The sequence below is a fragment of the Scardinius erythrophthalmus genome (assembly GCF_964197995.2).
Source record: "Scardinius erythrophthalmus genome assembly, chromosome: 2".
NCBI lineage: Eukaryota > Metazoa > Chordata > Actinopteri > Cypriniformes > Leuciscidae > Scardinius > Scardinius erythrophthalmus.
The window spans coordinates 1,602,253-1,614,752 of NC_138222.1; the positions used below are offsets into that span (position 1 = coordinate 1,602,253).

At 40.6% G+C, this 12,500-nt stretch overlaps 1 protein-coding gene across 1 annotated transcript in view; it reads left to right on the forward strand.

The window, feature by feature from the left end:
• nsmaf (neutral sphingomyelinase (N-SMase) activation associated factor) overlaps nt 1-12,500 on the forward strand; it is a 42,961-nt gene that overhangs the window by 17,102 nt on the left and 13,359 nt on the right. Inside the window, exons 19-26 of the mRNA XM_081393989.1 lie at nt 629-760; nt 837-879; nt 3,906-4,066; nt 5,927-6,035; nt 6,122-6,180; nt 6,670-6,734; nt 10,425-10,492; nt 10,617-10,740. Of these exons, the coding sequence (XP_081250115.1) occupies nt 629-760; nt 837-879; nt 3,906-4,066; nt 5,927-6,035; nt 6,122-6,180; nt 6,670-6,734; nt 10,425-10,492; nt 10,617-10,740 (761 nt within the window). The remainder of the gene's footprint in view (nt 1-628; nt 761-836; nt 880-3,905; nt 4,067-5,926; nt 6,036-6,121; nt 6,181-6,669; nt 6,735-10,424; nt 10,493-10,616; nt 10,741-12,500) is intronic.

Consider the following 12,500-nt stretch of genomic DNA (forward strand, 5'->3'; position numbering starts at 1 on the left):
CATGTTAAAAACATGTTAGCAACATGTTCAGTTGTCTTAACAATATGTTAAATCATGCTATCGATGTGCTCATTCATGTTAACAACATGCCATGTTAGCAACATGTCAGCAATTGGTAAGACGTGTTAGTAACATGTTAAATCATGTTAGCAATGTGTTAAAACATGTTACCACCAAGTTAAATCAAACTAGCAACATGCTAAGTAATGCTAGCAATGTGTAATAATCATGATAATAATGTGTTTAATCATGTTAGCAATGTGTTTAAACATGCAAGTACATGCTAATTCGTGTTAGAAACATGTTAAATCATGTTAGCAACATGTTAAAACGTTAGCAATTGATAAGACATGTTAGTAACATGTTAATTCATGCTAACAGTGTGTAAAAACATGCTACAGACATGTTAGCAAAATGCTAAATAATGATAAGACGTGCTAACAACATGATAAACGTTGCTAGTAACATGATTAAACATGCTAGGAAGCTTATTAACGTTCAAACAAGGCTTTGTCAAGCCAGCATAAAAGTTTGTCCCGACAAATACTTTCATGTTAATGGTTATAACTTTAGCTTTATTTCTCTCTAACACTACAACACGTTGTTGGTTTCACATGTGTGTACGCAGATCCGGACGACTTCCTGCAGAAGCAGCGTCTGGCTCTGGAGAGTCAGTGTGTGTCTGAACACCTGCACGAGTGGATCGACCTGATCTTCGGGTATAAGCAGAAGGGCAGCGAGGCCGTGGCCAGCCATAACGGTACAATAACACAGATATTATACAATATGAAGGATTAGTGTGTTATTCATGTTATTTTACGTCTGCTGTATTACAGTGTTCCATCCGTTAACCTATGAGGGAGGAGTCGACTGCGATAGGTAACGTCAGTATCTCTCTCTCTCTCATTAACCCTTGTGCGTCCTTATGGACATTTTAGTCTTTTTCAGTGTCTTGTTGTTGATTATTTTGCCTGTGTTAAAGGTACAATATGTAAGATTTTTGCATTAAAATATCCCAAATGTTTCCAACTATTTTTAAATCATGAGAAAATTGCGAGTTGTAGCGTCTATCAAGCTACAAACTAGGGCTGAACGATACATCGAATTTTCATCGTCATCGTGATATAAACTCGCGCGATGAACACATCGCGACAGACAGCCTGACACGATGAATAATGCCTGGTTCAGATTACAAGATTTTTGTGTCTGACGATAGTCACGGTGTCAGATTACACGATTTTGACTCCTAAAATCTTGTCGTGTCGTGGACAAGAAACATGTCAGACTACACGTTGCTTTCCGACCCGTCATCGCTCGCACTCTCACTCTCGCTCGTATACTCACTCACTCTTGACGGAACCCATCGTGGAGGACTGTTAAAAAATAAAACATGCTAGTCTTTCTGTCGTGATGTCGCGAAGCATTGCAGACGCGACGTAGGTTGTCGCCCAGTATACGAGATGAAACGATCGAATCTTGCGTCCCAGGACACCCTACGTCAAACGGATCGTGCTAAAACCGCGCTAAAATCGTGTAATCTGAACCAGGCAGGTAATAAACGTTTGACCTATCACGCAAAGAACCTATTAAAGCACTAAAGGACCGTTCACACCAAGCACGATAACTATAAAGATAACGATAAAGATAACTATATATGCGTCCACACCAACGACCGATAACGGTCTTTTTATTCTAAGCACGCGCGCGCCCCATTTTAAATGCGCGAGACCTTTAAATTAGAATGGATTCTGATTGGCTGTCAGTGTTTTATCGTTTGACAGCTGGAAAAAAATCGTTCTGAAAGTGATCCCAACGATATCGTTCCTCATATCTTTATCGTTATAGTTGTGGTGTGAACTCTGTTATTCTTTAATATGGAGAGCGATTTTTAGAATTATACCTTTATCGTTATCTTTATAGTTATCGTCCTTGGTGTGAACGGGCCTTAAGACATGGGAACAGTATAGCTAACATTCACATTTGAATATTTATCGCAAGTCATATCTTCATCGCAATATTAAACAATGTTATCGCACATCGCAGCTTTTCCTCATATCGTGCAGCCCTACTACAAAGTTAGCTTGTTTCGTGCAGTCGTTATGGAACACAATTATTCTTTACCGATTGCAGCTGGTTCTGTCGACAAAGCATGCTTAATTTTATATTTTCCAAATGTAGCTTTCGGTAATAGTTATGTTTATGTAAGGGAAGTATTATTGCTTTAGGATTGTGTTTAGTTTATTGACATTGTTTATCACGTCTGGTGTTTATGGCCATGTAAATAAATATAGCATGTGTTATACATAAAGATTAATCAGTATTTTGGCAAATGATGTGGGTATGCTCGAATGTACTTTTACAACAATTGTTTAGAACACGGAAAACTGCGCCGCGTTATCACAACAATGAATTCGACAAATACAGTAACATATTTAGATTTAAACCTTACTTTTCTTCCGGTTAATTCATTTTAATGAAATAAAAGTGTGATGAGGTTCAAGAGTCAGGAAGGAAGAAGACAGGGGTCGGCGTGACTGGGACTCGTACTTTATTAAAATAAAACAAAACAAACAAAAGTCGCGCACAACGCGCATTCACCGTGGCAACCGTTTTTCTTTCTCTGCGTCCAAGTTTCTCTCCAGTCTCTCTCTCGTTCCAGCGCGGCTTATAAGCGTCTCTTCACGCCGATCACTGCAATAAGACACAGGTGTTCGTCATTTGCACCTGACCTACTTGCGTCCCGCTCGTCTCGTTTCTCTCTCTCCCGTTACAGACCGCGCTGAGCCACGCCCCCTCGCCACAAAAAGCATGTCATTAAACGCAGCATTTATAAAAATAGAACTTTACCTCATCCATGAACATGATTTTTCGATTCCCGTCTGACTAATTTACATCCACGGTGGAGTTGAAAACGACAGTTCCCATCATTCCACGCTCCTTCACATCGTCATCAAGCTATGCCATTGTTGTTGTTTGGAATGTAGCGCCCTCTAGCGGCAGAAAATCTTGCATATTGTACCTTTAATGCCAACTGCATGTATTTTGGCACAGGTGTGTATTTTTATTGGAATTTTACTATTTCACCCCCATTTCCTTTAAAAAATCTATTTTGCACTAGATACACAAAATAGTTCCAAAATAGTTAAGGACAAAAGTGTCCCCATTGAAGCCCTTTGTTTCAAGGGTTTTTTCTTCTGGGGCTTTTATTCTGTTGGCAAGACTTCAATTATGCAGCTCTAATTGTGTGTGTGTGTGGTTGTATGTGTTTGTATGTGTGTGTGTGTGTGTGTGTGTGTGTGTGTGTGTGTGTGTGTGTGTGTGTGTGTTGGTATGGATGTCAGAGTGTGGTTTGTGTGTGTGTGTGTGCTTGTAATATTTGAGAGAGAAAAACTCTACTGTAAATTCCAAATCCAACCACTCTTTGCACCAGTTGAGTTTTGCTGCACCTAATGGGGAAAGGTGGTGCTGCACCCAAACAACATCTCACTGAAAGCTCATTTTTTGAGATATCAACCTCAAATTTGGAACACGACTTGTTTGGATTCATGTTTTTTTTTTTTTTTTTTTTTTTTTCAGTTTTAGAGTTCAACAGATTTCATAAAATATATATTTTATATAAAATAATGTTCATAAATAATTTTCATAAACTATAACTTTTTTGGTTTCACTTTTTAACTTTTTTGTACTTTAACAATAATCTGCCAAGGATCTTCTTTAAAATGAGAACAAACTTAAGTCTGTGCTCCCAAGCTTCAAACTTTTAGAGTTTTTTGACACATTTTTGTCCTCTATGGACCTTTTTTAATTGATGCACAAGGGTTAAATAACTCATCGTTTTGATTTTTCTTTGTGTTTTATATTTGTCAGTGTACATTTTGTCAGTGCGTATGTGTGTGTTTCTGCAGTATTGAGGACACGGATCAGAAAATAGCCATGCTAACTCAAATACTGGAGTTTGGCCAGACGCCACGGCAGCTCTTCACCACTCCTCATCCTCAGAGGATCACTCCTCGCTTCCACAACCTGTCCGCGACCGTCAGCCTCAGCAGCTGCGAGCTCTCGCCAGGTACCGGCGCATCCCTGGCCCAAAAAGCAAAAGAAGGGATGACACTTGCTGACTTTTGTCGCATTAGTATGGAAGCTTGTTTCCGCCACGTAATAATAAATAAATAATAATAATTGCGACTTTTTATCTCACAATTCTGACTTTTTTTCTCACAATTGCGATATATCAAGTCAGAATTGTGACTTTTTTTCTCAGAATTGCGAGATATGAAGTCAGAATTGCGAGATATGAAGTCAGAATTGCAAGGTATAAAGTCGCAATTCTGAGAAAAAAAGTCGCAATTGTGAGATATAAAGTCGCAATTCTGAGAAATAAAGTCGCAATTCTGAGAAATAAAGTCAGAATTGCGAGATATAAAGTCGCAATTCTGAGAAATAGTCACAAATGCGAGATATAAAGTCGCAATTCTGAAAAATAAAGTCGCAATTGCGAGATATAAAGTCGCAATTCTGAGAAATAAAGTCGCGATTCTGAGAAAGTCGCAAATGCGAGATATAAAGTCGCAATTCTGAGAAATAAAGTCGCAATTCTGAGAAATAAAGTCGCAATTGCGAGATATAAAGTCGCAATTCTGAGAAATAAAGTCGCAATTCTGAGAAATAAAGTCGCAATTGCGAGATATAAAGTCGCAATTCTGAGAAATAGTCGCAATTCTGAGAAAGTCGCAAATGCGAGATATAAAGTCGCAATTCCGAAAAAATAAAGTCGCAATTGCGAGATATAAAGACGCAATTCTGAGAAATAAAGTCGCAAATGCGTGATATAAAGTCGCAATTCTGAGAAATAAAGTCGGAATTGCAAGATATAAAGTCGCAATTCTGAGAAATAAAGTCGCAATTGCGAGATATAAAGACGCAATTCTGAGAAATAAAGTCGCAAATGTGTGATATAAAGTCGCAATTCTGAGAAATAAAGTCGGAATTGCAAGATATAAAGTCGCAATTCTGAGAAATAAAGTCGCAATTGCGAGATATAAAGTCGCAATTCTGAGAAATAAAGTCGCAAATGCGAGATATAAAGTCAGAATTGCATGATATAAAGTCGCAATTGCGTGTTATAAAGTCAGAATTGTGAGATAAAAACTATTGAGGTAAAAAAATAAATTCAAAAAAATCCTTAGAACTGGACTTTATATCTCACAATTGTGAGTTTATATCTCACAATTCTGAGAAAATATGTCAGAATTGCATGATATAAAGTCAGAATTGCGTGATATAAAGTCAGAATTGCGAGATATAAAGTCAGAATTGCGTGAAATAAAGTCAGAATTGCGAGATATAAAGTCAGAATTGAGTAAAATAAAGTCAGAATTGCGAGATATAAAGTCAGAATTGCGTGAAATAAAGTCAGAATTGCGTGTTATAAAGTCAGAATTGCAAGTAAACTGTGATGTAAACTCGCAATTGTGAGATAAAAAGTCGCAATTATCTTTTAAAATGTTTTATTTTGTGGCAGAAACAAGCTTCCATACATTAGCTATGTGAACATCATGTGAAAATCAAGGGGGGGGGGGGATACAAAAACGATACAAAAAATACAAAAAAAATACAAAAAACTCAGTCTTTTGTTGGTGTGAACTACAAATCAGCCATGATGCAAAAAAACAACAAAAAAACAGCAATGAAGGGGTTAATCTCTAAACCTTGACGAAAAGTAGTCTTTTAGAATTTCTAAATGTGAATCTAAATGCAAAACCTAATAAAGGTAAGAAATTATGTCTAAAAAACAACAACTGGCGAATCCAAAAGCATCTCTGTGTGTTTATAGGGAGTTACACACTATGGCATACGCCTCCTGGCACTATTCTCACTTAAAACGTTTATTTTAAAGGCCTTGACTCTATTTTAATCCGAAATACAGTGTCTCCGAGTATGGACTCGTTCGAGGACCTGACTGAGGAGAGTAGGAGAATGGCCTGGAGCAACATGAACAAACTTGAGTTGCAGTCTTCCTACAAAATACACAAGGAGTGAGTATCTGTTGGTGTGGTTGTGAGTGTTTGAGAGCAGATGGCTAGCGAGAGCTGCTTCTGACGCTGGTGTTGTGCTTCTGCAGGGCAGTAACAGGCATCGCCGTGACCCTCAGCGGAGATGCCATCTTCTCCACTTCTCAAGGTCAGGAATCCCTCCGTTATTTAGGCTCAAGTCTGTGAGAGACATAAATTCCTCTGATTGATTTCTCAGAACTGTAATATTTACTTCAGCATTTTATTAACATGATTTAACACATTGTTAACATGTTTCTTGCATGACTTTGCATATTGTTAGCTTGTTTTATCATGTTGCTAACATGATTTAAGACATTGTTAGCATGCTTCCAGCATGAATTAGCAAATTGCTAGCATGTTTTAACACGTTTCTAGTATAAATTAGCACATTTCTTGTGTGTTTTATCATGTTGGTGACATAAATAACACATTGTTAGCATGTTCAGCATGTTATCAACATGATTTAGCACATTGTTAATCTGTTTCTAGCATGACTTTGCACATTGTTAACATATTTCTAGGATGGATTAGCACATTGCTAACATTTTTTAACATGTTGCTAGCATAATTTAGCACATTGCTAACATGAATTAACACGTATTGTGTCCTCATGTAGACTCTACACTGAAGATGTTCTCCAAAGAGAATGGCCTGCAAAGAAGCGTGTCCTTCTCCAACATGGTAAGCTCTTTAGCGAAGACGCAGTGTATCTGGAAACATAAGCTACACTTAAAAATTAATCTTATTTAATTGCATTAGACGCGCACATTATACGTTTTTCCCCCAGCGGTTTTCAACTACAGTTTTTGTACAGTGAAAACAGCTTTGTGAAGACGCTCCCCCAAGCTGGTAAATTTGAAAATGCTGTTGTACGCGTTAAAAACGTAGATATTCGAAAATTACACGTTTGCGTATTGAACCCACATATCTATGGTTGTATCGGAATTATTGTGACTGCTATTCACTTTCTTAGTGTCGTTAAAGTTAAATGATATTTTGTAAAATCCTAATATTACATTCCTGCAAAGATTACAATATTTACTCGCAATAATCAGGATCTGGAATCAAAAACACGTGCTAAAGTCTTTAGCTCCACCCACTTCCTTTCGAATGACATAATCGAGTCGATCTCTACTCTCTCAAAATAATTAAATATTTGCATATGCATGTTTTGCAGTAAACTTAAAAAATATTGATGTTATATATATATATATATATATATATATATATATATATATATATATATATATATATAATCAACATTTTTAAATGAGTAGCTTTATATTTCTCCAACATTTTTAATTGGATTACGCTGTTCGCAATGCTTCATGGGATTGTAGTTCCCTCAATAAAGCAAACATTCTTGTAGCTTTTGCATTTTTTTATATTTTCAAATATTTTTTTTTTGCTTCAAATCAAAGATTGTAATGTTATTATTCTCCTCTATTGGCTCCGTTCATGATGAAATGAATAGTTTACTTTCGGAACCAACGACGCTAATCTCTGCCAATCACAGCACACCGAGCCAGCTAGCTAACCAATCACAGCACACCGAGCCAGCTAGCTAACCAATCACAGCACACCGAGCCAGCTAACCAATCACAGCACACCGAGCCAGCTAACCAATCACAGCACACCGAGCCAGCTAACCAATCACAGCACACCGAGCCAGCTAACCAATCACAGCACACTGAGCCAGCTAACCAATCACAGCACACCGAGCCAGCTAACCAATCACAGCACACTGAGCCAGCTGACCAATCATAGCACACCGAGCCAGCTAACCAATCACAGCACACCGAGCCAGCTAACCAATCACAGCACACCGAGCCAGCTGACCAATCATAGCACACCGAGCCAGCTAACCAATCACAGCACACCGAGCCAGCTAACCAATCACAGCACACAGCACACAGAGCCAGCTAACCAATCACAGCACACGGGCCAGCTAACCAATCACAGCACACCAAGCCAGCTGACCAATCACAGCACACTGGGCCAGCTAACCAATCACAGCACACGGGCCAGCTAACCAATCACAGCACACCAAGCCAGCTGACCAATCACAGCACACTGGGCCAGCTAACCAATCACAGCACACGGGCCAGCTAACCAATCACAGCACACCAAGCCAGCTGACCAATCACAGCACACCGAGCCAGCTGACCAATCACAGCACACCGAGCCAGCTGACCAATCACAGCACACCGAGCCAGCTAACCAATCAGAGCACACCAAGCCAGCTGACCAATCACAGCACACCGAGCCAGCTGACCAATCACAGCACACCGAGCCAGCTGACCAATCACAGCACACCGAGCCAGCTAACCAATCACAGCACACCGAGCCAGCTGACCAATCACAGCACACCGAGCCAGCTGACCAATCACAGCACACCGAGCCAGCTGACCAATCACAGCACACCGAGCCAGCTGACCAATCACAGCACACCGAGCCAGCTGACCAATCACAGCACACCGAGCCAGCTAACCAATCACAGCACACCGAGCCAGCTTACCAATCATAGCACACCGAGCCAGCTAACCAATCGCAGCACACTGAGCCAGCTAACCAATCATAGCACACCGAGCCAGCTTACCAATCACAGCACACCGAGCCAGCTTACCAATCATAGCACACCGAGCCAGCTGACCAATCACAGCACACCGAGCCAGCTTACCAATCACAGCACACCGAGCCAGCTTACCAATCACAGCACACCGAGCCAGCTTACCAATCATAGCACACCGAGCCAGCTGACCAATCACAGCACACCGAGCCAGCTAACCAATCACAGCACACTGAGCCAGCTGACCAATCATAGCACACCGAGCCAGCTAACCAATCGCAGCACACTGAGCCAGCTAACCAATCACAGCACACGGGCCAGCTAACCAATCACAGCACACAGCACACAGAGCCAGCTAACCAATCACAGCACACGGGCCAGCTAACCAATCACAGCACACAGCAAACCGAGCCAGCTAACCAATCAGAGCACACCGAGCCAGCTGACCAATCACAGCACACCGAGCCAGCTGACCAATCACAGTACACCGAGCCAGCTAACCAATCACAGCACACCGAGCCAGCTGACCAATCACAGCACACCGAGCCAGCTGACCAATCACAGCACACCGAGCCAGCTGACCAATCACAGCACACCGAGCCAGCTAACCAATCACAGCACACCGAGCCAGCTTACCAATCACAGCACACTGGGCCAGCTAACCAATCACAGCACACTGGGCCAGCTAACCAATCACAGCACACAGCACACAGAGCCAGCTAACCAATCACAGCACACGGGCCAGCTAACCAATCACAGCACACAGCAAACCGAGCCAGCTAACCAATCAGAGCACACCGAGCCAGCTGACCAATCACAGCACACCGAGCCAGCTGACCAATCAGAGCACACCGAGCCAGCTGACCAATCACAGCACACCGAGCCAGCTGACCAGTCACAGTACACCGAGCCAGCTAACCAATCACAGCACACCGAGCCAGCTGACCAATCACAGTACACCGAGCCAGCTGACCAATCACAGTACACCGAGCCAGCTTACCAATCACAGCACACCGAGCCAGCTGACCAATCACAGCACACCGAGCCAGCTGACCAATCACAGTACACCGAGCCAGCTGACCAATCACAGTACACCGAGCCAGCTTACCAATCACAGCACACCGAGCCAGCTGACCAATCACAGTACACCGAGCCAGCTGACCAATCACAGTACACCGAGCCAGCTTACCAATCACAGCACACCGAGCCAGCTGACCAATCACAGTACACCGAGCCAGCTGACCAATCACAGTACACCGAGCCAGCTTACCAATCACAGCACACCGAGCCAGCTAACCAATCACAGCACACCGAGCCAGCTGACCAATCACAGCACACCGAGCCAGCTGACCAATCACAGCACACTGGGCCAGCTAACCAATCACAGCACACTGGGCCAGCTAACCAATCACAGCACACTGAGCCAGCTAACCAATCACAGCACACTGAGCCAGCTGACCAATCACAGCACACTGAGCCAGCTGACCAATCACAGCACAGTTCATATTTCGGAAGGATGGGCTTAATTGAAAACGAGGCGTTCAGACAGAGTGGGGAGAGAGGAGCTGTAATAATGTAAAATATGTGAAAAATAATGCATTTTCTAACAATGTGTAACATATTCTAGTACTCCCCAAAAAAACAAAATCAAGACTTTGTAAAAGGCCATAATAGGACCCTAAGACATACTCACTGCCTTTATGAGGATACTGGAACTGTGGCAAATGCTTTCTGGAGCCCCTGTACAACAGCCACAGTAAATAAGAGCGCATCTGACCTCTGACTGAAACACACTCTTCAAGGCGCTGTCCTCCTGCCTGATGCTGCCCGATGATGAGATCGTCGTGTGCTCGTCCTGGGACAATAATGTGTAAGATTTATACACTGACCACAATCATATCCCTGTAATTCTGAAGTCAGTTTAACACATTCCTCATAGTTTTCTCTCGGTCTCCCCTCTTCTCTCTTCACCTCCTCTTGGATCCCTGTCTCAGGTATTTTTACTCGATAGCGTATGGAAGAAGACAGGAGACTCTAATGGGTCATGATGATGCGGTCAGCCATATTTGCTGGAGGGACGACAGACTGTACACAGCATCCTGGGACTCGACTGTGAAGGTCTTCTCATTTTAGCCAAGTTTGCTTCCTTGCGTAACATTTAAGGATGACTAAACCTGTTTACTTGGTACCAAGCTTTTTAAAAATTTCAGAAACATCGTCAGAAAAGTTATAGTTGCATATTCGGTAACACTTAAACCTTAATATATAATGCATTATAAAAGTATTGATTATGCCTTGTGATGCTCCTTATAATGCATTGTGGTCTCATGAGTAATTGTAACCACAGTTATAATACATTATAAGTAGGGCTGTCACCATTAACACGTTAACACATCCGCTTCATTGTCCAGTTTAACGTGTTCAAATATTTAATATTTAAAGCCTTATAAATGTTAAAAATTGATAGCTTTTAATTACACTGTAATGTTGAATGGCTAAAAATTATAATTAAAAATTATAATTAATAATATATTATATAATTAAAAATTATAATTAATGCAAAAAATTGGGGGAATTTTTTTATCCAGACATCAATATCTATATTAGTATCACTAGCCACGTTTCTATTACCCTTCAAATTGCGCAAATTGAAATTGTGAATTGAAAACACGCCCAATGGAAACACGTCAATTTCGCAAAAACTCCCATTTATCGCAAAAAAGTTTTTCCGCTCACATGAGGGGTTTTTCAGGCAATTCGAAAAAGAAATATTTCGCAAAACTGCAATGGAAACAGTTTTTGCGCATTTGCAGGTCACCTGACGTAGATGACGAGGTGTGTTTGGACAGAATACGAGCCAGAGTTCTTTATTAAATTAACATAAGATGAAATAATTACAGGAATAATGGATTCTAAACCTCAAATAAATGCCACAATCAAGACCTCGCAGCAGAAATGAGCGAGAAACATCCAGAAACTCCTCATATGAGCCGCTCACAATATAATAAGGGTCGTTCCTCACCATTAATGCTTGGAGAACACACACACATCTCCTTCCATTAATAATAATGGCCAGTGCAGTGGCTGGGATATAGTACATAAACCTACCAACGTCCGTTACCATGGTTTTTAAAATGATTTTACTTATCGCGAGAGGAAAAAAATAAGTTTTAGTCGCATAACATCAGTCAATGGAAACGCCGTCATTTCGAAATAGTTTTTTGTCGACATTTAGAAAACATCGCAAAAGTTTTGCACAAATCTGTAATGGAAACGCGCCTACTGATACTGACTTTCATTCATAAAAAGATGCCATTAAACAAGTAGTTAAAATATACTGTCTTTATGTTGTCTCTACAGTAATGTGGAGATTAACTGTGAAATTATACAATATTTAAACTAAATATAAACCAATAAAAACGTAAGTGTTTTTAATTGCGATTAATCGAGTATATTTTTTTACTTGATTGACAGCATTAGTTATAATGCTTATCTATTTATAGAACATACCTTTAGAAAGTATAATGCATTTAAACACATGACAGACAACCAATCTCAGATTGTCTGTTTGTTGTGAGCCGGACATGAAAAGGCACGAGTTATGAGCTTCAGACCAACTACAACATGAGTAATTAAAGACATTTTTAGATTATCTCAGACAGAACAGATGAAGATATATGAGTATAATCACTAGTAATATGATTTAATTGCTTATGCTGTTACCATGATTGGTGTCCTTGTTCTCTGTGTGACTCAAGGAATCAGTTTTAATAAAATAGGCTAAACTAATCAAAAACTATGAGAATTTATATATTTTAATTTCATTATACATTTTGTTGTCACTACTTTTCGGGTATTCAGCGCATGATGCCGATGAC